Source organism: Terrapene carolina, unplaced genomic scaffold, assembly GCF_002925995.2.
Source record: "Terrapene carolina triunguis isolate 2854851 unplaced genomic scaffold, T_m_triunguis-2.0 Scaffold58, whole genome shotgun sequence".
NCBI classification, from domain to species: domain Eukaryota; kingdom Metazoa; phylum Chordata; order Testudines; family Emydidae; genus Terrapene; species Terrapene triunguis.
Window position 1 is genome coordinate 32,433,642 of NW_020664409.1, and position 27,233 is coordinate 32,460,874.

Below are 27,233 nucleotides of genomic sequence, written 5' to 3' on the forward strand. Positions count from 1 at the left end.
AAATATAAATAACATGCTGGTGATCTAGCCCCAAAATCATAGCTGATCAAATAATTTGTTGCAAATAATATTAATTTCAAATGTGGACATTTTTCCATTATTCAAGCAGCTTTAATATTTGAGCAGGAAATTTACAGAATACTTGAGAGCAAGACATTCTGGCCTCGATTCTCCAACTCCTCACCCTTACCCATGTGAGTAGTCCCACTGAAATGAGATTTACTCATGTAATCTTATTCAGATTTTATTCACTTATAATCAGTAGATAACTCCTAAGAGTAAGACTGCAAGTTGTGCAATAAATTAGACAAACACATAGTGACAAGTTGGTTAGGGATGCAGGGGAGGACAGACACGTAAGCAATGAAAGAGAACATGGCCCTTGGGAGAGCTTTTTAAAAATCTAATAATAGTAGGTCATATGAGGAGCTTTGGTTTGTATATTTGTTTGTTACTTCCTTATAATTAGAGTAGGAGTATATGGCTCTGGAGAGCATGTAAGTGGTAAAAATGAACCAAAATAAATGCATTCTGAAAAGAAGAAAATTTGTCTGGCCCACAGGAAGAGGGAGGCTGTTCAAGGAGAAGAGGACAGCTTAAAAAGGGCAAGTGAGAGAGCAGGGAACAGAGAGCCTTGAGTAAGAGGAGAATGGGAGTATGATCTACTTGTAAACGTTTATAACAGTCTGTATGGTCAGGATAAATTACTGGAGTGTAAAGTGGGAGAATGGATAATTAGGAATTTAATATTTAAAACTACCATCCCTATGACTACGTTTGAAGCAGAATACCCATTTGTGAGCCAGAAGATCTCATACATACCACATTAATTCCAGGCTATTTTCTATAATCTGAAAGCACAATATAAGCCATATATAAGATATTAAAGAGACATCCAGCTCAGAGCTGTGCATAATCTTTGTTGAGAGATGATTTGAGCTCAGGTTTTATTTTATTGTGTGCGTTTGTGCTTCAAACACTTTACCTAGCTGCAGCTAGATCTACACATTGGACTGTGTTTTGTCATCTGCCTTCTCGAGACTTGATGAAAGCATAAGCAGCAACTCTAAAACACAGTGGAGTAATTAGTTTTTATTATAGATACTTATTAGTGTGAATGATATTTTGTTATTTATCACTATACACAGTTGATAGATCAAAAAATCCAAATATTGACTGAAGTATTTCTGTTAGCTAGCTAGGAGATACTGTGGTACATTTAACTACTAAGGGCAATAAATGTTGATTTTAAAAAAAGTCAATGTCCACTGTACAAAGTGAGAAACAAGACTGGATTCAAAAGATAGCTACCCATGTTCTCCTGTTTATTAGGCTTGAGTCTCTCTTATAGACACTAATTTTAACTCCTCTAAGGAAGACAGGATGAAGAGGTGCTAAAGTAAGCAAAGGCTCTCATTATAGCTTAACAATCCAATAGCTTTATTTAAAAATAATAGTATATCCAACAGTAGCTTCCATGTTGCCAGAGATGATAACGTGCCTTGCCTACATCTGTCTCTGGTGGAGACATATCTGGGTAGCAAGATAAGGTTGTTTTCTGGGAACGTGGAGCACTTAAAGGGACACAACTTGACTTTTTAATAGACTAAGCTCTATAATTTTTCTATACTATTAAGAAAGGTTCTATATCGTCCTCATTTTCTCCCCAAAAAACTTTCTTTAAAAATTAAGGGTTTTTCTACTCTGGTTTATGTTGAGAAGGGTCTTTGGGCAGGTGTGACAGGATTGGAGTTACTTTGTTATCCCCTGAAGTAGCTGGGTGTTAGCTCCCTACCACCACCAGCCTGCCAGCCATTCTAGCACTCTACTCCGGGCTATGTCAGCCCTGTCTTTACCTTGCAGGTTAACAAGTGCCCAGGTCCCCTCGAATCGTTCCCCTGTGCTATCCAGCCCCTTATACTGGCTATTCACAGAAATCCCAGATTCTCTGCTCCTAAGTGTATCCAAGTTTACCAGTTTTACCTTGAATCATCGCACCTATATAACTAGGACCATACCAATTTCACAACTGTGAAAAACATTTCACAGACTGAAGTAAGTCCTTCCCCGTGAAATCCAATCTCCCCCGTGCTTTCGGGAGCGCTCCAGTCGGGGGCTCCTAGCCGCTAGTCCCAGCCAGGTTGGGCAAGTTCAGGACTCGTTCTTCCCTAGCAGTTGCTTTCAGTGGGGAGATCAGACCAACTTTCAGAGGCAGTGCAGCAGTGAGGGCAGTACACCCTCACTTCTGCACTGCAGCAGCCCCGGAACTTCCTGCAGCCAGGGAAGGTACCTGGACATGGGTCTGATATCCCCACAAGAGTAGCAGTGCAGGGGAAGAGCAAGTTCTGTCACTCCCCAGCCCGGCCAGGTGTCAGGCTCGGGGCTTCCACCCCCATGGCATCTTACAGGGCTCCGGGCACCAATGTCTCCAGCGTGTCCCCAAATTGGCTGGGGGTCCTGGGCATGAGCCATGTGGGCCCGTGCATTAATTTGCCACTGGCTGGGACTAGCAGTTAGAAGTCCCTGGCTGGGATGCTCCCAGCAGCACGAGGGAGATCAGACTCACCTCCACGTCTGGAAGCCTCCTCCAGCTGCAGGAAGCTCTGAAGGCAGTACGGAAGTGAGGGTGGCAACAGCCCACAACAGCTCTGCAACCTGCTTTTGGGTTGGGACCCCCACTGTGAAATTTCAGCTGTAAATGTGAAATTGACTAATTTTTCAAATCCTATGGTCATGAAATTGACTGGAATGGAACTTGAATTTGGTAGGGCCTGATATGTAACATACAGCATTTATAATAAAACAAACGTCTTTTTTTAAAGCAAGAATGGATAGTTAATGAGAAACAAGGGTCATGGAAACAAATGGTTACAATATAAAACAAAATAATAAAACACAAACTAGGACCTACACTTATAAATAGATACCCTTCCTATTTAATAAAGTAGTCCTCCTAAAAAGGTCAGTCTGATAGGGAGCTGGCTGGTTTTCCAGGAACCAATCTTTTATGAAATACCTCCACTCAACAAGATGTCTCCTCAGTGAATGGATGCAGAGTATCTTTCTCCACCCTGTGACATATTGAATCAGTCTTTTGTCTTTGTAACAGACTGGGGATCGCCATTTCTGTGAATAATGTTCCCTTTTTATCTCCACATGGTTTCGAATGTTTGCAATGGTCTTTGATGGTTTTGACTGTTAAGAGATGGGGCCACGGTAGACTATTGAGCCTGGCATTATATCACCAGCTAACCAGGGTGAGTTGACAACTCTCTCCTGATTGAACGGGCCATCACTGAGACAGATGATTCCCTAGTGACTAATTTCCAATTCAAGACCATCAGGCATAATTTTCAATATAACTACATTATTCCTTAATTATTACTTGTACACACATCTCACAATGATTATGAGTATTGATAAATTACAGGCTTTCAGTAGAGACCTCACATGCTATCCTTTATGGATAAATACCATGAAAGAGGGGTATTGGTGTAGTCAGTTTGTCAGGACTAAGACAGGAGTTGCTTGTAAAGTACAGTGAAGCCTTTGCCAGGTGGCTTCCTCTGTGTGTCAGCAGGTCTATGAGCAGTACCAAACATGCTCAAGCACAGTCTTCCTCCCGTCTACTGCCTGTTCTCTTTTGGTGCTGCTACGGCCACTGGTTAAAAAACCAAAACACTGTCTCTTGCAGGGCGTAGGAAAGGAGGTGCACTATCATTAGAAACAGTTACATTTGCCATATACTGTCAAATGCACAGAAAGCTCAAAAATGGTGAAAAAAACCCTTTCATCTCAGTTATTAGTAATCTTATCGGTTTATTGTAACATTAGTCAATACAAAGTTTTCAGATGGCAGATTTTCAAGTTGGCAGTGTCCCTTTAAGCATTGGGACTTGATGTCCCATCTATAAATCCATTCCAGGTCATTTTTCAGACAGGTGGCGCTGTATCTTAATCCCATTAAATGTTTCTAGGAGGAGCACAAGTGATGTGAACACCTCCTACTAGTCACAGAGAGATTAAAATTAAATTTGTTTTCTGGGTTGTGTCTTGCCATAGTTGCGTAAATGGAGAACAAAGAAAGTAAAAACAAATTCGTTACTTTATTTGCAAATAATTTGATTAACCTCTTAATTTTTTTTTTAATATAATGATGCACATACTAAAAACTAAAACGAAGCTATGTACATTTGTAAAAGAGTCTATGAATCATAACAGCAATTCAGCTAACAAGGAAATCTATGACAGGTGATGCCTACATTGAAGGACGGATACCTCTAGAGCTCTGCAAATCCAAAATTTTTATCTTCTTCAACCTTTTTGAGAATTACACTGCATCAGCCTTCTTTTTATAGTTGTCTAGGATCTCTCTTAAGTTTACCAATAAATCTTCTGACATGAATTCTTCAAAGTCTCTATCAACCTTTACATTCTGCTCACCCAGGTATTTCTAAAAGAGAGTTACAGCAAACTAGTTAAATTATTGCTTTCTATAATAATGTTGAATGATGGCTTCTTAGAATATCAGGGTTGGAAGGGACCTCAGGAGATCATCTAGTCCAACCCCCTGCTCAAAGCAGGACCAATCCCCAGACAGATTTTTGCCCCAGATCCCTAAATGGCCCACTCAAGGATTGAACTCACAACCCTGGATTTAGCAAGCCAATGCTCAAACCACTGAGCTATCCCTCAATATTTAGGATTTGCAGCTGGATGTGTTTTGAGTAATCTCAATTTATAGATGTGAAATATTTTAAGACATCCTATTCTTAGGGAGACACAGAAGAGGGAGGGAGGAAGATTAAAACTGACAAGGAAGGACTACTAAGTATCAGCTGCCATTCCTGACTTTTACTGAACAAAGGATTAAACCCATCAACTTTATTATCAGAAGCTCCAAGCTCTTTTTAGCAGGACTATAGATGCTATGATTGGTATTTTATTCAAAGGAGCAAACTCTTTAATACAGATGCACAGTTATCCTTCTGAAAGTCCCATGTCCAGAAGGATTTCATTGTAGACAGCAACAAGTTTGACTTACCTCTACTGATACTACATGAGTAGCAATCACTTCCAAGAGACGATTCAAATTATCACCTACTTTCCTACTCTCTTCCGTTGTCATCTGCATAACAACCTGGTATCTAAAGAATAAAAAAAACCTTTCCTTAATTATACAAGTTGACACAGTGGAAACAGAATCACTTTACTCTGGCTGATGGATCATCAGATTAATACAACTTTTCATGGGATAATTTATTTGAATCAGATCAGACTTGTTTTCTAAAACTTAACTTTGAAAAACAAGGATCATTTTTATACTGGTCAGTAAAAAGTAAAGGATCACAAGGAAAATAAGAACAACTGAGAAAAGCCTATCTATCAGGATCAAAATACAGCTTTCCTGGATTCTTCTGGATGAATTACTGCACTCAGGTATGTCTTTACTGAACTCTGATGGATTTCACTATAACCAAATACATGATATGAAGATATACTGTAAGACAACTGAACACAACTATTGTGCTTTGCCAGGATATTTAACCAGTCTGCCCATTTACTGTGGAGGAAAAATATTTTATAGCTCTAAGTTTGCAGAAGGAAGGTAATGATATTGAGCCTGAAATGGGTACCTACTCACTTGAAGAAATATAAAAATATCATCATATAATGCTAGACGTGTTAACACTTAACATAGAATGACCTGTGCAATATATCTCAAAAACCAATCCCTGGCTGTTGTTGGACTTACTGCCGCTGAACATCATGCAACTCGTTCATAGCTTCACTGAGGCCTTCATTGATTCCACTCTCAAGTAAGTGTTTATGCTTCTCCAATAATTCCAACTCAGTTGCACATTTTCTCTCTTCCTCTTCTGCTTCCTGTAATGGTAACAACATAAATTAGTATTTCTATTTTTAAGAGATAAATTGTTCTCTCTCAATTTACTACCAATACTCATATCAGAATTAGTAAATCAATACACTTATAACGCCATGCTACAGCTTATTTGGAAACCAAATGAGAAAGAGTTCAAGGGGGTCCCTTTGTACTTCGCCCTTCAAGGCTTGGGTTGCTTCAACCTCCAAGTCTAAAACCCGCCCTCCCCCAAGTTATTTGAAGGACTAAGATAGGCAGTACTATTCACCTTTATCACAGTGGGAGTACTCCTGGATCCTGATTACTCCTGCAAATTTTTGTGATTTTACAAGAATATTCCCTAAAAAAAAAAAAAGTTTCTCTTTCCCCTGTTCCTTTGTGAAAGGCTCAAACAAAGCAGACGAAAGACTGACTATATGCAGGGAAAGAGTGAAGTTGGCAATACACATAGTGCTATCAAATGCACAAAACCAACAAAAAGAATTCCCCCACTCCTAAGCTTTCAGTTCTAGTAAACTTAAATGTTACTCATAATAGCAGATAAGTCATACTTCTGCTCAAAAATTGTTGATAGTCTTTCTAATGTTTGTATAGTGTTTTGAAAGTTATATGAATAAGTATTATTACCACTATCACAGCTGTTAGATATTTTGTTGACTTACTTTAATAGCACAGTATCAACAGCTGAGTTTAGGTGTGTTGTGAGGCAAGAGTGTGATGATCAACTGCCTTCAACTCCTAATTAATGCATCAGCAGCCAAGTAATGCAGACCCTTTTTGTGGTTTACAGCTCTACTACCTCTTTCAAACCTACACCTCTAACATTAACACTAGCTTATTTTGAAGTAGCATTTTTTCCTGTGCATCGTTTCTCAAAAATATAGTTCACAGGGAAAGAACAAACATAAGAGAGGAGGTTACTATGCAAGGCGACAGGTGCCAAAGCTGCAATGGGAATGTTAAGGGCACCACTCAGTCAACAGGAGGGTTCTTTTTTGTTACCAAACATGTTCTACTGGATGTTAGATCAATACTTTCTCCAGCACTGAATTCTCAATTATGTATGAGTTTGTTTATGGCTGTGACAGCACCAATAAGACTCAAATGGCCAGTCAGAATACACCTTTAGATTCTTACTATCCAAATCCTTCATTTAATTTGTCTCACTTTATAAATAGTGCCTACCTTAAGCTTCTGGTGGTAAAGGTCATCCAGCTTTTGGGCCTCTTCCTTAAGCATTTTAACACTGCTTTTCTTTTCTAATACCATTGTATTCACCTGAAAGTACACAGTTGGTTAAAAAAGTCATCCAACCTGCAATTTTGAGTACTTTCCACCTTCACAGAAAATATATACATAGAAGCCACATCCTCCCATGACTCTTATTTCAACTCCCAAAGATGAATACTTAGATCAACTCCTATTATGTACCAGTGTAAGGAATAATTGTTAGTGAAACAAACTATGTATACAGAGAGAATTATACCCTTTGCCATCAGTATTACCTCTGATTAAGTGAGGATGGAGGTTGGGGGAAGAGGTGAAAATAAGCTACTAACTTTCAATACACCACAATGCTAAATAAAAGCTTACTTGTTTCAGTTTCAAGGGGCTTGTGTTGGAAATGGTGGACTTCTTGCTAATATGTTCTCCTATCACACTTAGGAGACGCTGGAACTTAGTCTTCTAATTCACATCTTTAAGATTTAAAATACCTAAGTACACTGTGTTTGTATTTCAATCTCTAAATTTTCCAAGTTGTAGAAACAAAGTGTTGTGATACCAATTCTTCCTCTTCAGTATTCTCCAACTACAATTTCCAAATCAGTGACGTTCCCTTTCGAGTCAAACAAGTGAATTTATCGTTTTCTTTTTCTAGAATGCACTTCATTCCCTGACTGAAGACAGATTTGTGGTTTGCTCTGATGAGGGCATCAAATCAGAACCACAGTCAATTGCAGGAGGCAGACAACTTAAATGTTGTAGTGTAGCTTCCTGTTTGCTGAAACAACTGCCTAATTGACTCTTTTATCCAGCTACTGCTTCATCCTCATATCCCGTAAGGAAGGCTGATGAGACTGAAGAGTATTTACAGTTATCAAGGTCTCATTTTTGTTGGAGAATCATGTTACGTGTGCATATAAACATTCTAGATAGGAGTGTTTGTATATGTTTCAGATTTAGTGAATACTAAATTTCCCAATTCGTTTTTATAAGCATTGTGTGGAGATTATAGTATTTGGGACTCTGAGAACAGGTACAAACTTGATACTGATATACTTTCCCCTCTCAGTGTAGAAGATGAGCACTTTCATGTGTTTAAAAAGAGAAAATATAAGAAAGGTTAGTTCTCTTCATGTTTTCACAGCCACTAGAGCCATCTTCACTGACTGGAAGGAGTTGGAACTCTTCTGCAGCAAAGCAGAGATGAGAATAATTTGCTGAGTACCCACATGGATTAATCAAGTGAAGTCCAAGAACATTAAGGACCTTTAATTATACAGGTCACTGTTTAAATAGATAGATGATCTTTAAATTGAGTTTTTCAATGGGCACAATTTAAGACAACTACAAAAACAGGTCTTAATATTCTTACTATGAATAATTATTAGAAAACTAATATAAACTTTGACAAGCCATATTTTCTGTGTACAAAACAGTTCCTGAACAAGAGGATTTTGTAATAGGTGTCCTATTAAAAGTGTTTCTTAAAGTGGCAGCAAACTTAGCAGTATGTTATTTCATCAGAAATTTCAAGAACAATTCTTCTATCTGATGTGATACAGCTTTGAATGCTCATTTGTTGGCTCCTCCTCCAGACATGTCTGCACTTTTTTTTAAATGCTGCTCCTGTTAGCTAATACATATATATTATATGTAGTATACACCACATTAATGGATATTATGCCTTCAGTATTCATATACATTATATATATATGTGTTGGGAAGTTATATTAACTGAATGTATTATACTATTCCCACAATTCTGTTCACCCATGTCAAGTATCCCATAACACTTTGCAAAGCGGAGTTCAGCTTTGGCGTTAGAAAATAGGAAGCCCATCAAAGGCAAGATACATTTGTTCTAGGTCCCAGTAGAAGTACCTTCACATGCAACTGGCTTGGAATATAGTATCCAAAACAAAGATAAGGAAAGGTATAGGTCAACAAGTTAAGGAACTGGTGGGTTGGATCTTAGGTGATATATAAAGTACTTTTTAACTGGTAAACAGCCATGATATAAATGTAAGTGGTCTTGGGGGGTGTATCTTTGAAGCACATCTATTGTGTGATAATCATGCTGAGAGGGGAAAAAAAAAGTTGTTCTCAGAGGAGGTGTATGCATGTCTTCCTTTTGTATTGTAGCACACAGTTTTGTCTAGACAAATTGGCTGAGCTTGGTTATTTGGTCTCTTGAGCATTTTTAATATCCAACTGCAAATATAGTCAAAATCAATTGGCTATAATATTAATCAACAACCCCTACACGGAATACCTTCCCCAAACTAATCCATCTTCAAATACCTGCTAGGCCCAATTTTACTCTGAAACCTACAAGATATCAGCCAATTAGTGATGGCTAGGCTGGGCAGCAGTCTGAGAAAGCTAATTTTACCTATTTGTTCGTCTAAAAAGAAAAAGCTTTCCAATATTTGGAGCCCTCAAACTTATGTAACTGCATCTTATTTTTGTTACTCTTGACCACCCAACTTCCTCTTCTGTTAATCACTTTTGTGTCTTTGAGGCAGGGACCATGTACATTTGTTTCATACTGTGCTTAGTACAATGTGGGGTGTGGGCTGACCCTGACAAAGACCTTTGGGCACAACCAGAATAAAAAAAACTAAATAATAAAATGTTTTTATAATATATAAGTCGTCAAGTGTTGGTAATAGATGGTCTAGCAAAGCTGAATATTGAGACACCATAAGCATGTGTAGCTCACCTGATCAAACGTATCCTCTAAACCCATTTTCTTGTGGGTAGCTTTTCTAATTTCTTCTTCGGTCCTATTTATGAGCTCCATAAGGGGAGCCTGTAACGCACATACAAAAGAAATAGCCATTTAAGAAGGGGTGCATGTTGAAATAAGGAAATTTCCCAGAAACCTCCAGAATTACAATAATTTAGAATTGAACAAAGCCATTATTGCTCAGAGAAAAGCCCCACCACAACTTAAAACCTCAAAGGATGGGAATCTGGAATCTCTTCAACAAGACTCAAGCTTTCAACCAAGCCACTTTATAAGCAAAAAAGATGACTTGGGGGTGGTGTGTGTGACAAAAAGCCCCCTGAAAATGATGTCTGTTCCCCCCCCCTCCCAAAATGACTTACCATTCCCACTGCCCCTTATAAAAATTTTTTTTTCCCCCCCCCCCACTTAGTACATCTCAAAGCACTGTACTGACGTTACATAAAGGGTAATTTAAAACTTCCTAACAAAGTTGCTTATAAATGAAGTACTAACTCTGTTCCTAGGAGTGAAGCAGCAATAAAATTACCAGTCTTTTAAACACAATGGTGTCCACTTACATTAATATGAGTTCTGTATTTGACTAGACAGTTTGGTCCTGCTTCAGGATTAAACTTAATCTCAAAGTCATGGCCTTTGGAATTCTCTGCACTTATCGGGATTAGTTTCAGCTTTCGAGCCAGCTTGTGATACTCTGCCAGTTGTGTTTCAATCTGTTTGGGGGGGGTGGGGGTGGGGGGGAAATAGGAGGGTGGAAAGCCAAAAATTAACATATATTCCAAGCATGCATCCAACTCCAAAGCCTTGCAGCAAGCTCATTGTTCTTGCTATGAGTAAAAGACTGTCCAATTGCTCCATAAGCGCACACACTTCTTGGAAATGCAAGAGTTCTAGGTATTGTCAACTTATGAGTTAGCGTTTTTGGTTTAACCACTGTGAATCTTGTAGATTGGCTCTCAGAAATTTCATAACGTATACAGGTGAGATTGAACAGTTTCCTTATTTGACTTATTGTATTTTTTCCTCATGAAGTATAACTACTCTCAAGTTTTCATTTGGGTACTGACTCTCAAAGCTAGGAGACGGATACTTATGAGTAGTTTGTAAGGCTCCAAAAAAAGGCAAACATCTGTCATAACTGCAATGCTTCTAGCGTAGGGAGCAAGAGTTATGGACACTACACATACACAATTGAATGGCCTAGCAAGTTATTTTAATGATTTCATACCTAGAGAGTTTCAAAATTGGCCTGTTTCCTGATCCCAAGATGTTACTTAGCAATAGTGCAACATCTATTTTGTTTTTATTTCGCATTAGCTTTGAATTTTACAGCTATAAACAAGGGATATGTAAAGTTATACAGTGTTTGAGCAGAATTATTTTTTTTGGTGTGCTTTGTCCAACAAGTAGCAACTTTAAAAAACTGCCATTTTAAATTAGAATACTAAGGGCCAAACTCATCCATTCAGCAGGGCTGAATTCAGTGGAATTGAGGGACGAGTTTGGTCCTAAGAGCTCAGAGAAATATTAATGCAAATTAAAGTGCTAAAATGGCATAAATTACAGTAGGGATATTTCATTCCAAAAAAGTGATTTAGACAGCCAACAACCTGCTATCCCGTCGATGATGCACAAATCATTGTGCATCACAAAGACATTTCCACTCCACTTGAAAGGAGAGGTGGGCAAGAAAAAAAGTGTTTGTTCAAGATAAGAATAAATACAGACCTTTTTAACAGATTAAAAATGATAAGACACATTACTGCTATTGTTGAATTAATTTAGGAAACTAATTGGCAGTAGTGTCTTAAGTTTCAGTTTTTGACTAATCTTGAATTAAGTTTTAAGGATGCAAACTGACAATTGCCTCTCACAGATAGTAGTACTTTCACATACTGCCTCTTTCCCTCTAGCATATTTCATCTCTTCATTCCATAATTGGTGCTCTTCTGCCTCCAGTTCCTTGGTCAGCTTGTTGATTGTTTGCTGCAGTTCATTCCTTTCATGATTTATTCTCTCAATGTCTGCAACTGAGTACTTCTGGTTATCAAAGATGTGCTGGAGGCGTGCATTCTCCTGCTTCATCGCTTCAACTTCCATTTCTGAATTTACAAAATGTTTTTTTAGATCTATTAGAAACTCAGACTAGTTAATGGCAGCCTCATGTAAGCATTATAACTACTCCATATTAGTTCATACTTTGCTTTCTTAAAAGTTTCCTAATTTAATATCTGACATATATTTCTGAGCCCTGGAGCTAACATCTCTAATGTGACTCAAATCAGCTATACTTTAACTTTTAGCAAAAGCAAAGGTGATTGGTTCAGAAGTTTTGGCAATTTTTAGTTAAAACAAGTTAGAATCAGATGTTTTGCCAATTAAATATTAATATGGAAAGGAAATCAGTAAGTATACACTAAAATTAATAATAGAATCTTACATTTAGATAGATTATTTTTATACAAAAATAATCCCAAAATGCTTTACAAACAAGATAGGGATGCTGTCACTCAGTTTTGGAGTAAACCTAGTTCTAGACCAGTGTTCTCAAGCTTTTTGTTTTGGCGTCCCCTTTCACACAACAAGTCTCTGAGTGCAGCCCCCCTTATAAATTAAAAACACGTAATAACTTCATGACCCCCAGTTTGAGAACCTGTGTTCTAGATGTTAAAGTATATAAATAAAGAAATCAGGATCAACTAATAGGTTCTTAATTATCAGCCTATGCATTTTTTAAAGTGATGTATACGTTGGTCTAGGAAGTAATCACTCACTTGCCATTTCCTCACCCCACTCTTCTCAGAGCCTATAGAGTGGCTACAAATCTAATAAAAATCTGTTTTGTTAGGAAAGTTTATCTGTAGGATCATGATATGCACAATAAATATTTCACACACTTACAGCTGAACCAAGTTGTTTTTAGCATGGTCAACCATTTGTGAACAATGCTTCTTCCTCACCTGCTGTTTCAAGTTGCCCATTAATTCCTTTCACTTTCTGGTCAAGGATGGCTGCATGAGACTCTAGATTATCCATGTAAGCCTGATATTTCTGAACATCTGCTTGCAAAGAAGATTTCAGTTTTTTCAATGACACTAAACGATCCTTTTGTGGGGAGGAGAAGGGGGGGAAAAAAACACCACTCTCTCACTTAGAAAATTTGTAGAAATAAAATCATTTTTACTTTCTATGCAGGACTGTGCTGTGATTACAGGCAGCTTTGTTAGGCTAATGAAGTTTTCCTTTATACTCCCTCCCTCTTTTTAGCGGCTAAAGCCTTAAGCATTCCCAACAGCCTTATTAATCTCAAACATTTCAATCCAAAAGCCTCTGACACTTTTGTTTGTATCACAATACCACTTAGAAGCCTGTATCAAGGATAAAGGTCCAGTTGTGCTAGGCACTGAACAACAAGCAATAACTAGTTCCACCTCAGAGAACTTCAGTTTAGGGTTATGACAAGACACAACAGATGGTGGAAACGGGACAACAGTAAAACAAGCACATTTTGCACAGGAAAAGTAGTCTCAGTTTGCCAGTTACCTAGCTACTGAGCCAATTTATATTTCAGTAAATATATATTTAAAATACTTGAACTGACTTTTCAAATACGTAATGCTTTCTTACAAAACAAACATTTTGATAAGTTGCTGCCACTTGTCCCATACTCTTTCCCCCCCCCTCACCTCCCCGCCCCACCTCCTGGATATTAAGTCCTTGGAGAGAAATCCTGTTGGATAAACAGTGCTTAGAATTACATTGGCTAAACTGTGAACATTGCAAAGTCTTCCATTATTTGAAAGTATCTACACAATACCCAACTGTGACTCAAGCCTTCCCAATAAAACGTTTTATATTGCATTGATATAGAGCAAATGATATCTAGGGTCAGTGTGAGTCGCTTGGAACATCTGAAGGAATATTTACATTTTATTCTAGCATGAAATAACCACATCAGTTTGCCCGTCTTATTGTTGTGGTATCAATGCATTGCTATGGAAATATTATTTCCAAGGAATGTGCGAGAGGACCCGGAACATCAATATAAATCATGTTAAAAAACAGCTCCCCTTCACTTATATGGGCATATTTACTAACCGGCTCAGTTTCCCTTTCTTTCTCTAGTCTTGCAATCTCTTCATGCAACCTTTTGTTTTCTGCTGCTAGAGCCTCCACCTGGAATTCATCTACATTAAACAAATCCTCTGAAAGGAAACAAAGAAGTTAGACTGCTGTCCTAAAACATCAACATCCATACTGCATAATGCCATGGCAGTTGCTTTTATTACAGCACACCAGACACCCATTTTTTGAATAGACACACTTCTCAAAAGGTTATAGTTTTCATTTAATTCTCAATGTTCACCTCATGAACCAAGTCCCTCACAACTTCTCAAGTGTAGCCCCATTGTTCAATATGTTACTTATGTAAAAACTGTGATAAATTGGGGGGGGGGGGGGGGGGGGAGAGAGGAAAGGGAAGGGAAATGGTCACTTTCTCACTCTGCTCCTCTAACAATGATGCTCTTCTTTCCTCCCATGTGCCTCCCAACAATTTGATTTGTCTCTTCCCTTGCACCCTGCACATGCTGGACAGCTGCCTGGTTCTCTTTCCTTTTGAACTTTCCTCTCTCACTGATAACTCATGTCTCCTCTCCTACTAATGGCTCCATTAGCAGGCAACTCCAGTCCTATTGGTGCCTCTAGTCTGAGAGTGGCTCCTACGTAAGCAACAGCCACTGAGGGACTGAGTGAAGCTCTCTCCTTGTTTTCAGCTGTTTCGACAGGCTCTGTGTTGGATGCCTGTAGAAGCAGGTGAAAACGAGGAGCTGCACCGTATAACTTGCCAACACTCTGCAGACCATCAGCAAGTACTCCACAGGTCAGTTTGAGAAGCTCTGCAATACAGTGTGGAACCATACAGGCCCCGAATGGAGACTGCAGAAATGGAACCTTCTTACTCATCTGATCTGCTGCCTGTATGTATTCAGTCACATCTGCACCTTTTAGTAAGAAAAGGAAATTTGTATTGCCTTTTATTTGTCAGCTCTGCTGAGCCAGAGGTAAGAATGAGCAGCAAATGCTATTTCATCTGTGCATCAACAGCATTGCATAATGCATTCCAATAAGTTACACCCATAGCGATACCTATGTTATCAGTGGTATTGTGAGGGCATAGGGTGACCAGCCTGCATTACTGGGGATGATACATAAGATGAAGACAACCTCATTTGACTCTCAGAGCCCAGGCTGAATTTGCATGGTTGGCAGTTTGGGTGGGTGGGTGGGGGAAATCCATCCTTTTATTTTCATATCAAATTTGCAAGCAAGAGAGAAACATGGAATCAACCTTTTAGTTACAACTAGGCACTTTTCAGAGAAGAATTTCACTTTTAATTGAAACAATTTATGGCCAAATATAGACTAACCACCCCCCTCCCACCTCACCCCAAAAAAACGTACTTAGCTTTGACTGCACTTCTGCATCAAACTCCTCATAAGTGTCTCCACCCTTCATGAAGTGCTCATAACACTTTACAGTGTAGTCCATAAAAAGCTGAAAAGAATTTAAAAATCTTGCATAAAGGAAAGCCAAAAGCTTCTAAGCAGCTGGATTTCCAGTTCCACTCAGCAAGTGGAATTAAACTGAACATCTTAACCAAAAAGATCTGTTATCAGTTTATTTATTAAACAATGTCCATGTGCTCAACTCTTTACAATACAGACAGACAGGGTCCTGGGCAAGGGATTTACATTCTAAAATAAAAAACAGAATACAGTTCGGACTTACTATACACCAACTGATCAGATGACCATTAACTCTTAGAACTGGTTTGTTTTAATCCTGTTAGAAAGAAGGTACAAAGATGAGAATGCAGAAGAATACAAAGGGAATGGTGAGAGGCAATGAAGTGAAAACAAGAACAGGATGAAAAGTACGTGATGTAAGCCGTAGCAGAGTTTAAACATCTGAAGGCAAGGTCCAAACACTTGACTTTCATATAGCAAATGAAAGGATTTAAATAGGGGACTTATATGGTACACAAGAGGCATGAGGGGAAATTTTTTTGAAGCAGCATTCTGCATGGCTTGGAGGAGAGCAAAGATGTACAGTAGTCGAGGCAGAATGGATGAGGATTCAATGGTACATAATGGGGAAGAGGAAAAATTATAGGCAAAAGGATGAGTTCAGTTTGAGCTGAAGAGGGAGAGGAGCAGGAGTAATAGTCATCAACCAAGATGCTCAAGAAATATTGGAAAAAACAAGAAGTGAGCCTGGAGAACAAAGCATGAAGAGAAAACCCATATAAGAGTGAATTAAAGACAGAAAGAATAGATTGTGTATTCAATTGCATTTAGATGCAAAGGAGAAGGGAGGAAGATGAAATGGTATTTGCAGAAGTAAAAGCTGTAAAAAAAAGTCTATTTTTGGTGGTTTTGTTTGTTTTAAAAATAAGATGTATGAGGAATGATCTGATATAGTCCCCTGACAGAGGATGTAGCCTATATTGTTGGGGAAGGTGTCCATATAATCCAGGAATCCCCAAAGATTGTAATTTGTTAGCAATTTTACACTGCAGTTCTCTCAAGAGCAACTGAAAGTGGTATTGTGTGTCTTTTGATTGTATGTTAACTCCAGCTCATATTTGCTCAGTTTACAGAGGGTTTTTTTTTAAAAAATATTTTTTTCCATTGCAACTGCCAGCCCTGCAACCTCACCCCAGGATCGAAAATTCATCCAAGGTTCTTTCTTGCTTGTACATCACTGCTAATAACAATTCTATAGGTCCAATTATGCCTTCTGTCAAACTATGCAACTCCACTGAAAAGTACTGCATAGCTTTAACTCAGGGCAGAACTTTTATTACTGATAAGAGGAGGAAAGAATGAAGCTTGGCTTTTAGATCTAGGGTTAGGTTGCAGGGCTAGCAGTTGAGCATTGGCCTGCTATGGTAAACTCTCCCATAGCAGAAAGAGACTGTCTTGTGAGTTAGGTTTAGGTCTAGAAAGCCTGTTATGATTTTGTTTTGTGTGTAACCATATTTCCAATATTCTTACTACCATTTGAATCTTTATTATCAGAGAACAAACTTATTCTTGTTTTTACTATACATATATCTGAGAGCTATGGGTTAAGTGGGAAGGCAGGAAATCCTGAATTAAAACTAGTAAAATGGTGTGTACTATTCCCTTGGGAGCAGTGAATCTCAGAGTTCTGTGAGTGTTCAGTGGAAGAGGGGCTGGACACTTCAGAGGGATGCTTGGAAGACTTGGGGGTTGGCATGTGCCTATTGCTAACCTATGCAAAGAAACTGAGGCGTAGGGAGGCCTGGAAGGCAGTGCTTGTGTTGCCAGAGAATGATGGAGTCAGGGAATTGATCTACATAAGGCACAGACAAGACTACTTCATGCTAAGGGCAGATGGTGGTGAGGTGTCGCACAACCCTGTGAAGTGTCACCCCCATAAGAAAGAAACCCTACCTTTTTAAAATGGAGTTACTGTTCAGGACAGTATTGCAATTTAATAAGAAAAGAACCAACTTCCAAACAGAGGAAATCTTTTATACCATGCCAAGAGAGGAAAATGAAAAGCAGGATGACACCCCCCTCTTCTCTCCTCCCCACTCCTCCTGAGGAGCAGAAGCAGTGTGTGATAGAATCATAAAAACCAAAGGATTCCTATTTTAATTTAATAAAGTTTCCATCCTGAAGTAGAACACTTGAGACTATTAATCCGGTGTTGACCCACATTCAGGGAAGTAGTTTTAGCCGTAATTTACCAGTGCCCAGACAAAAGGAGGATGAGTGCCTTTGCTAAGAAATTTATCTTATTTTAAAAAATAATTTAGGTTGAGGTAAACAGTCCAGCCAATAATCCCGACAATACAATAAACCTTATGCTTTATTACATAGTACAATCTGCAAACATTACATAGTACAATCTTACAATTTAAAAAAAAAAAAAAAAAAAAGGAGACACTAGTACAAACTGTTACTTTATTAAGCTAATTTACATTGTAGTCATGACTTTGTGAAAATAGCATTAAAGATGTAAAACTGACCAAGAAAACTGGTCAAAGTTTGGTCAAAGCCAAATTAAAGTAGCTTAAAATTTTAATGAGTTATACACTGGGGCGCGCCCCCTTAAGGGCAGGGTGCGGAAAAACATTCAAGGGGGTGCAGTGGGGCCGGGGCCAGCCCCCACAGGGGGCAGAGAGGGAGCACCACCCCGTCCAGCTCCACTCCAGCTCTGCTCTGGCCCTGCCCCCAACTGGGACCCCGGCTTCCAGCCCCATCCCAAGCCTCAGCCCTCGACCACAGCCCAGCTGTGCCTCTGCACCCGGCCCTCACCCCTGCCCCCAGCCTCGGTCCTGTTCCTGGCCCCAGACCTGCCTCCAGCTTCAGCCCTCTTTACTCCTGTTGCTCCCCCGGAACCACAGCCATGCCGGCCCTGGCGGACAATGACCCTGAAAATTGTGGGGACCACTGTTCTAGATGAGCAGTTACCATAGTCACTGGTAAATTGTTATGGTACCTTATGATGTACAATTCCATCTTCTGTTTCTCCTTCCCAGGTCTGTCCTTCATCAAAGGGTGTGTTTTCCCTCGTGGCAGAATACAACTAGAAGGGGAATTAATGGCATATGACGTTAATAGTACTCCAAAGAACGCAGTCTGTGAAGACCTCTACCAGTTCCTGGATTAGAGTATCACATTAATTTTATGAAAAAGTTCATGGATGCAGAATTAGCATCACTGGACCAGTATATCTCCTTTTTTGGTGGTAATTTCTGAATAGCAGCAGTGAAAATAACAAGTTTTGTTAGTTTAATTCTGCTGTTATGTTGCCAAGCTAAGTCTCGCAAGAGAGGCAGAAGAACTGTCTGGAGACTCCATATAACAAAATTGTATCATTTAACCTTCCGAATGTAAGCCAAATGTATCTTTGCAGCCATAAATACTGGAAGTTGGCTTTTCAAGAGTGCTCAAGACACAGACACACACATCCCATTGTGGGACAGGTGTCCTACATTTCTATTGAAAATCCCACCCTTACAGTTTAAATTTAATAAACTGAAGTAGATGGCCAAGGTCACCAGGAGCAAAAGGGAAATTCCTTAGAAGCAAGTGGATTTTTCAAGCCCTAACTTACATACTCCCTTTGAATTCAGTCCACATTTTTTAAAGTGTTCATATATTTAATTTTTACTTCCATGTAGCTACCTTGTTTTAGTATAGGTATTAATCACAAGTTTCCTTAACAAGAGGTGTAAATATAAAATTAAAATAAAGTCATCTGATATACCATTATAAAAATAAGGCTAAAGTCTAGCTCTTAAGTTACATCATAACTAAAAATGTCATCTGGCAATTTTTTTGCTTTCTTATTGTAGTGTTTAGGCTATTTCAAAAGTCACTCATTATGATATCTAACATTCTACTAACATTCTAGCCTAGAACAACACTACATACATGAAAACAAAAAGTTATTCTGCTCAGTGAAGTCAGATAGTACCTTGACACAATCGATTAGCCAAACCAAAGCCGCTACAATCTGAGGCCAGGTGTGTGGAGCCCCCACTGTGTACATAGAGCTTTTTGACAATGCAAAGGGATACCTATAAGGAAAAAGAATCAGAGCATTTCTCAAATAAAAGTTTTGTTCTGGTAAAAATACGCTGACTACACAAAATGGCATTGTTACATACACCTTGAGGCTCACCTTACCAATAAAAAAAGGATGTGCTTCTATGAAGCAGCTACAGGAGAGCAAAGTAGATTCTACTTTACATCATGCATAATAAATAAATAAATAAAAACCAGCTAAGTTCCAATAGCAGAATATTTCAGCTGGTGATGACAGGAGTTTAATGTCTTCTTGGAGTGAGGAGGTGGAGGTTTGTTGCATAGACAAGGGTAGTGCTGGAGCCAGAAGGAATGTCCTCAAACTATTCCCACAATTCCCATTTGCTCACCAGATTGCAAGACACCTCCCTCCCATTTTCCTCTTTCTAGTCTGGTGCTGGGGGCAACTCTTGGTCTGGACTCTCCTCTGCTGCTCTGTCTCCCCACCTGACATCTCCCCACTTGGAATGAGTCTCCCCTTTCTCCTTCTTAGGCTATTTTGATGAGAGAGATGTGCACAGTAATGCTAGATGGAAGGAGAGGGAACTATTTAAATAGGTGCTAGGAAAGGAGGCAGAGAGGCTGGAAGGGAAAGTGAGGGTGATGAGGTGAGGAAGGAAAAAAGAATTCCAACATGTGAAGTACTGACCAATCTTCTCCCTCACTGGGGGATGTGGTGATGGTGGAGGCAGGTCTGAAGCCCATCCACGCCTAACCAACTGGCCAAGAGAAACAGAGGAAGAGCACCCAAGTCCCCACTAAATGAAATTCTCACTTCTGGGGCTCTCTAAATGCAAGACTGGCTTGCAAAAGTGGTTGTGAACTAAAGATCATGTGATATTAGGCAGGAATAGCATAGTTTTCAGATCCTAGGTTGAATTTACAGTGCTGGGAGCTAAATAAAACATCTGTAATCTGACAAAATTTGACATGCAAGTTACTGAGGAAGTTCATAAATATATAACACCTGGATGTTGTATTGCTAACTACAGACATAGTTTGGAAATCTTCTGAAATTCAATGTGTGGAAAAGTGCACATTTTGTTCTGATTTTGGATGGTAGCTACACAAAATTAGTTTGGATTTATAGGGCAATGAGCTAAAAACGTTTTGCTTGTAAAGCGTGCAAAAGTGTTTTAAATGTAAATGTTCTTTAAACACCCAGATTCAGTTTTTTTAAAAAAATGAATTATTTAAATCCATCCTCCAGTTCTGGAGACTAGTTTCTCAAACAGTCTTTTAATTCCAAGAATCGTTACCATGTTTTGACAGTTACCCCGGATTGTATTCTGGTTACCTGGGCTCTAGTAAAACGGTCAGTTTTTCAGTATCACAAAGTAAGGCCACTGGAGAGCACCCTTCTTTTCAAAATTTCTACTAGATAACACAAACCAAAAACCTCGCATATTTGACATAGTGCGTATGCTTGACTTAAAGATATCAATATGAGATGATGGTAATCATCACCTCGCTATCAGCACAAGGCACCTCACAGGATGAGTAAAATGCAATTCACACTGCCCCATAAACTTGGAAATTTGGAGACTACCAACATTTAAAATTTTTTGAAAATGTTGGACCTACTACTATTTCCAAGCAATACCTAAGATTACTATTTACTATTACTATAGCTAATTGTCCCGCTTGAGTGAAATGCACCCCCAAAAACCCTTTACATCCAACAAGCCACCTCCTAAACAAAACAAACAGGACCAATAACAATACTGGGGAAGGAGTTTATACTATACAATTTTAAGTTTTACCATGCCCTTTTACAATAAGAAATTGACAAGAATGAATTCCTGATGCATACCCAAGCTCTTTAAAGATTCTGGGGATTTCCTCTTCAAACTTAGAATCAGGAAGCTCGTAAGGGCACAGGAAGCCATAGATAAAAGTGAAGATCTTTAAGAAGTCCTTAACAGATGGAGATTGGAGTGATTTCATGGAGACATTATGGGCATAGCCATTCTCTACAAGAAACTGAGAAAAGATACATGCATATTACTAGTGTGTGTAGGTAGGTTCTAGACAAAAGCTAGGTTTGAGGCAAAGGAAAAAGGTAGATTTTGATTAACCTTACTTATGATTTAAACCAAACATTTAAAGAAAATAGCAAAATACCTCACAAAGCTGTCGGATACACTGCTGGATGAATGCCTTGTCATGAAGTGGCCTGGGATCCTTGATCTTTTCTGTACCAAACACACCATACTGACTGTTACGTGAACCTCCGGGACCACTAGTTCTAGAAAAAAAAAGTTTAGATACCTGTAGACCATAACTGTAATGTTCTTAAGCTTATTTACTTTTCTTCACTTAATCACTTTTATTAAAGAATAATTACTCTGCTTTGTCATTTGTATTCCGGAACAGGGTATCCACACAGGGAGTTATTCTGAAATAGTTATTGCAGAATGAGTTATTTTGCATTATCTATGCTAGTCAATGTCTCCATGTAGACAAAGCCTTAGTTTTAATACTAGTTGAATAACAATAGTTAATTGGACTAATAGCCAAAATAAACAGATATAAACCTTATCCTTAGATTTCAAAAATAAATTCTCATCTTCCTTACCTTCATCCTATCACTGAAGTTTTTGGTGGTCCCCATCTTCTAGCTTATTATCCCCAACTCTGGTCTAACTGAGAAAAAAATTCATGTGGGAGCAGAGCAGTACAGCCCACTAAAGACTTTTCCCATTGCCTCTCCCTTTGCTGTGGCTTCTGAGGGGAAGTCAGTGATCTGCACAGGAACATGAGCTCTGTACTGCTCAACCCTTGTGAGGAAAGAGATAGAGCTATGAAGCTGCTCCTCCTCCAAAGTGCCCCAAATCCCTTCTTCCCCAATAGAAATCTTTCTAGGGAAAACAAATTGCAGAAATCTTTAAAAAGCTGTTGAATTACTTTTTAAATTTACCGCACAGAGCCCTATCATCAATACCTTTTACCAAAGAAGCTGACTTTTCTTTCTGAGGTACCAGATGCAGGTTTACTCATACTCAGCTTCCCAAAGGTTGTTCTGTCTTGCCTTTAAAAAAAAAAAAAAAAAAAAGTTTGTGTAAGTTACTGCTATTACAATAATTTCACCTTTATGCTAACTTAAGAAAACTGCAGCACATATTCATAACAGAAGGCAAGTTAGACTAGGGTAGATGGATTTAAGTCACCGATTTTAATTGTGTTTTGCATTAGTACTTTTTAATTACTGTCCTAAAGAGAGGCTGATTTTCATTGATTGGTAGCCATTAAAACATACTGATTTACAACTAAATATGATCTTTACAATAAATATGCTGCTTCTTTTTGTTACCAGGAGGATACAAAATGCCTATATACATTTAAGCAAGCAATTATATAGCTTAAGATACATTCAGATTCTTAAATTTGACATATTTATTAGATTAACTTTATACTTGCAATGTGTGTCAAGGTCTACTTGGGTGGAAATTCAAATTCAGTTTAAAATGCACAAAACTGATACTCACTTTTTTATTAAATAAAACCACTTTAAATATGCAGGATACACAAGAAAAAAACATTTATCAAAAAATGTTAACATGATTTGCATTTAAAACCGACTTATTAAAAAAAGGAAGTATTATCTGTAGTTAATGAATTGAACTGATTGTTTCTGGTCACTATGTCCTGCAAGATTTTAGAACTAACAGATATCCTCTCACACAAAGTTTTTATTTTTAGATTGGGAAAGGAAGACAAGCTTTCTGGGTTCAGTGCACATCTTGTTTCTTAATGCTGAACTAGTTGAATAAACTAAAATGAAGAAAATATTCTCTCTGCAGTGCACCTGCAGAAAAGGCAACTGCTACTTCAATAAGCACTAGTTCCGGGTACTTACCCAGTGACAAACCACTGAACTGGTGGAACATTCTTTAAAAATTGGCAACAAACACATATTGCTTAGAATTATTTTTTGCTTTTAATTTAAATGATTGTAATAGATTATACTAAGTTAAGGCCTTAGCACAGGTTGACTATTTTAAATTGGTTTATTTTTAAAAAATAAACCTGTATTTAAATTTAAAAAATCTGATTTTTTTTTTTAAAAGCACCAATTTTTATCCACCCTACGCTAGACTAAGCATTCTAGAATTAACAGCTTCTTGGTGCTGCTGACCAGTTAAATATATTCTTTGGAGCCTGTCAATTGTATAAAAGCAATGTTGCCAGATGTTCTGTACTTGATAATGCAACAAACAAAAGTTAAAATATGAAATTTTAATCACATGAAAGCCAGGAAAATAAAGTTTTAGCTTCCAAAGAATCATACATTGACCATATTTGTATGCAAACATAAATTATGAATTGTTGTTTATGGATCTGACCCTGCAGAGACTTAGACATGCTTTACCCAGTGGGATTAATAGTTAACTTTGTGAAAATCCATTATAAATGGCTTGATCAGTGACACTTACGCCTGAGGTGTATGAAGACCCATCTTGTTGGTATCCTGCACTCTCAGAGGCATCATGGATTGCCGACCACTGCTACCAGTGGTACTCGAGCTGCGCCGCATTGTGATTAAACTACAAGGCAAATTATGTTGGTATTAGAGGAAAGTCAGTGTCAAGGAACATCATTCTTCTTGTAACATCACAGCCATTATGTGCAGGGGCTGGATTGAACTAGGGTGGGTTGGTATGTTGGACCAGCAATTATCTGATGGCCCTAGCATTCCTGAAGAAATTGAAGTTTTGTTTAAGAAAAAAATAGTTAGTCATTATAGTTGCAAAGTAAACCTCCCAAATGTATACTGCCTGAGCCTGCAGATAGACACCAAAACAAGAGCTTTATCAAAGGGATGACCTGTCTCATTCACCTTTGTGATGCGCTAACTCTGAAGGCCAATGATAGCAGCATTAAACATTTAAAGGAACTATTTCACCACTGCTGAATGCAGTGTTAGTTCCAGGATATTAGAGAGACAAGGTGGGTGAGGTAATATCTTTTATTAGATCAACTTTTGCTGGTGAAAAAGAAGTTTTTGAGCTACCCAGAGCTCTTCTTCAGGTAAGAGAAAAATAATCTGAGTGTCACAGCAGAATATAAAGAGGAATAGATTCTTTAGCATGAGAAGTTAACACATGTTGCAAGAGACCATTTAAAATGAAGTGGACTGTTAACACTTCTGCAGCCATAAGTCAAAAGAGGGTTACTGGGTTACAGAATGTTGTAATGAAACATAAAACCAGTGTCTGATGAATCTATGATTTTTTTAGTATCTAGCAGAGTTATGAATTTAAGCTCCCAAGTTCATCTTTTCAAGGTGTTGTACAGGTTTCCTCTGAGGATGAGGACTGAGAGGTCAGATATGGATTGACTGCTTTGTGAAAAGTGTTCACCTATGGGTGACAGGGTGTTTTTGTATTATTTTTTCTGTGAGAGTTCATTTGAGAGTGTAGTGATTGCCTGGTTTCACCCACATAGTTGTTGTTGAGGCATTTGATGCACTGGATGAAGTACACAGCATATTGTGATAGGCATCTGTAGGACATATGGATCTTGAAAGATGAGTTACGGGTGAGAATGGTGATTGATCATTGTAGTAGTGGAGGTATGTCTGCAAGTTTTTCATCTGTTATTCTGGCAGGGTCTGGGGTTGCTTTGACTTGGTGTGTCCTAGTCTGTAGGGAGGTTGCTTCTCATGAGCATGGCAAGATTGTGGGGAGTTGTTTGAAGACCAGAAAAGGGAGTTCCAGAAAGAAATCGTTCAGGATGTGGTCCCCATCAAGTATGGGTTATAGTTGTTTGATGATATTTCGTACAGGTTCCAGTGTGGGGTGCTAGGTGACAACTAGGCATGTGTAGTCAGTGGGGTTATTATTTCTGTATTGAAGCAGGTTCTCTCAGGGTATTTGGGTGGCCCATTCCATGATGTGAGCTACTTCTCTGGTGCAGTGTCTTTGTTGTGAAGGAGGTTTTAAGTGTGTTAAGGTGTGTATCCCAGTTTTTTTCTCTCTAAGCATATTCTTGCTTGGGTGTAGATAAAAGATTTTTTGGAATGTCTGGGTAGCTACTGGATCTGTGAAGTTAAATATGGTGATCCATGGATTTCTTATATATAGTTATCTGTAGGGTTCCATTGATGGAGCTAATCACGATGTCCAGGAAGTTGATGCTGATGGGCAAGTGTTGTAGAGAGAGTTTGATGTATGGGAGGTGGCTGTTGAAGTTGTGGTGGAAATCTATGAGGGAATTTAGCTTGTTTGTCTAGATGATGAAAACATCATTGATGCATCTCAGGTATACTATTGATTTCATGGAGCATTTTTCCAGAAATTCTTCCTTGAGGTGGCCCATGAAGAGGGTAACATATTGGGGAGCCATTGTCTGTTCCCATGGTTTGGACAAAGTGTGTGTTATTGAATGTAACGTTGTTATAGAGAATGGAATGGATGAGTTTTGTGATGGGATGGATGTGTGTTTTGCTCCCTATTTTTTAGGTATTTCAGGCAGGCAGCGATGCCGTCATGATGAGGGCTGTTGGTGTATAGGGAAGTGACATCCATGGTGGTAAGTATAGTGTTCTGAGGGAAGCTGTTAAAGTTTCAAAGTTTCTGGAGAAAGTCCATTGAATCTTGGAGGAAACTTGCCCTTTGTATGGTTTGAAGACAGGTTCTAGGAGTCCTGATATTCCTTCAGTAGGAATACCACACCCATATATGATGCATCTGCCTGGGTTTCCTGCTTGTGTATATTGGGAAGCATATAGGAGTTCCCTGGGGTGGTTTTGTGAGGGGATGAAATTATAGATGGGCATCAGCTCCAGTACAACACCAGCCTTTCCACAACTCAGGCACCCTCCTCAGAACTCTGGTAATCCTATCCTTACAGGTTAACATTAGGTGCACCCCAACCTTCAAGCCCCCCTCAAAGAGCATTCCCTTGCACTATCCAGACCCTGTCATTGGATACTTCCAGAAATTACCAAGTCCGCTATCACCAAAGAGACAGTGTACCCATCAGCCTGTTGGCTCAGGGGAGGAAATGGACCCCACTTTAATATATTGCACGGAGATTAACCCTTTCCCCTGTGCGATCTCTTTGCTGCAGCAGATACGCTCTGCAGAGAGAGCTGCAAAATCCAGGAACGTGTACATGGGGTGTGTATGGGGAGGGAGGTGAGAGGAGTACAGCCGTGCCTTGGGACTAGCTAGTTGGCAGTAAGACCTGTCCATGCCCCAGCCCCACTGGCAGGCAGGGCGAGGCGAGGGCTCTGCGTGAGACACACCCCCAGCTCCTTCTCTCGCAGGCAAATGGGTCCTAAGTAGGGTTGCCAACTCTGACTAAAGCTATTCTGGAAGGTTTCCCCCCCACATGCTGCAATATCATTTTCTTAAAATATCCTATTACATCTCCTGGGTTGCTGACAGTAGTCACTGGGAGTTCGAGGCCAATCCGGGGGGGTTGGCAACCCTAGTCCTGAGGAACCGGGCAGCCCCTGGGGACTCTGCCCCGGCCCACCGGGGAGCGGAAGCTACTAGCAACTGCGCCTGCAGAGCGGGAGGGGGCTTAAGCAAGAGGCTCCAGCCCCAGCCAGACCGCCCCGCCCGCCGGGTGCCCCAGCAACCCCCAGAGGCTCCCTCCCGCCCTCTCCTGCCGCAGCCGGGACTGCGGGGCCGCACGCGCCGGAGCCATCCCCCACTCACTCACTCACTCACTGTCGTCGTTACAGCCGCCGCAACTTTTTCTTCTCCCCGTCCCAATTTCAAATCCACCCGCCACCTG

General features: G+C 39.3%; 1 protein-coding gene across 1 annotated transcript; it reads right to left on the bottom strand.

Moving 5' to 3' along the window:
- Nucleotides 1-3,800: 3,800 nt before the first annotated feature.
- NDC80 (NDC80 kinetochore complex component) lies at nucleotides 3,801-27,199 on the bottom strand. The gene is made up of 17 exons (XM_024201573.1): nucleotides 27,163-27,199; nucleotides 23,921-24,031; nucleotides 22,429-22,515; nucleotides 21,609-21,732; nucleotides 21,298-21,467; nucleotides 19,375-19,477; nucleotides 18,394-18,480; nucleotides 15,321-15,414; nucleotides 13,956-14,062; nucleotides 12,818-12,962; nucleotides 11,754-11,959; nucleotides 10,418-10,570; nucleotides 9,831-9,920; nucleotides 7,070-7,162; nucleotides 5,756-5,886; nucleotides 5,045-5,147; nucleotides 3,801-4,453 (listed from the first exon to the last, which is right to left on the bottom strand). The coding sequence occupies exons 2-17, from the start codon at nucleotides 24,019-24,021 to the stop codon at nucleotides 4,331-4,333; spliced, it is 1,917 nt and encodes a 638-aa protein (XP_024057341.1). The 5' UTR covers nucleotides 24,022-24,031; nucleotides 27,163-27,199; the 3' UTR covers nucleotides 3,801-4,330.
- Nucleotides 27,200-27,233: the final 34 nt, after the last annotated feature.

Coding starts and splice junctions, on each gene's coding strand:
- NDC80 (XM_024201573.1), bottom strand. CDS start 24,021: ATGCGGCGCAGCTCGAGTACCACTGGTAGCAGTGGTCGGCAATCCATG. Junction 15,415..18,393: donor ATGGAATTGTACATCATAAG/GTACCATAACAA, acceptor AATTCTTTTCAG/CTTTTTATGGACTACACTGT. Junction 10,571..11,753: donor ATGCTAGAGGGAAAGAGGCA/GTATGTGAAAGT, acceptor CCCCCCAAACAG/ATTGAAACACAACTGGCAGA.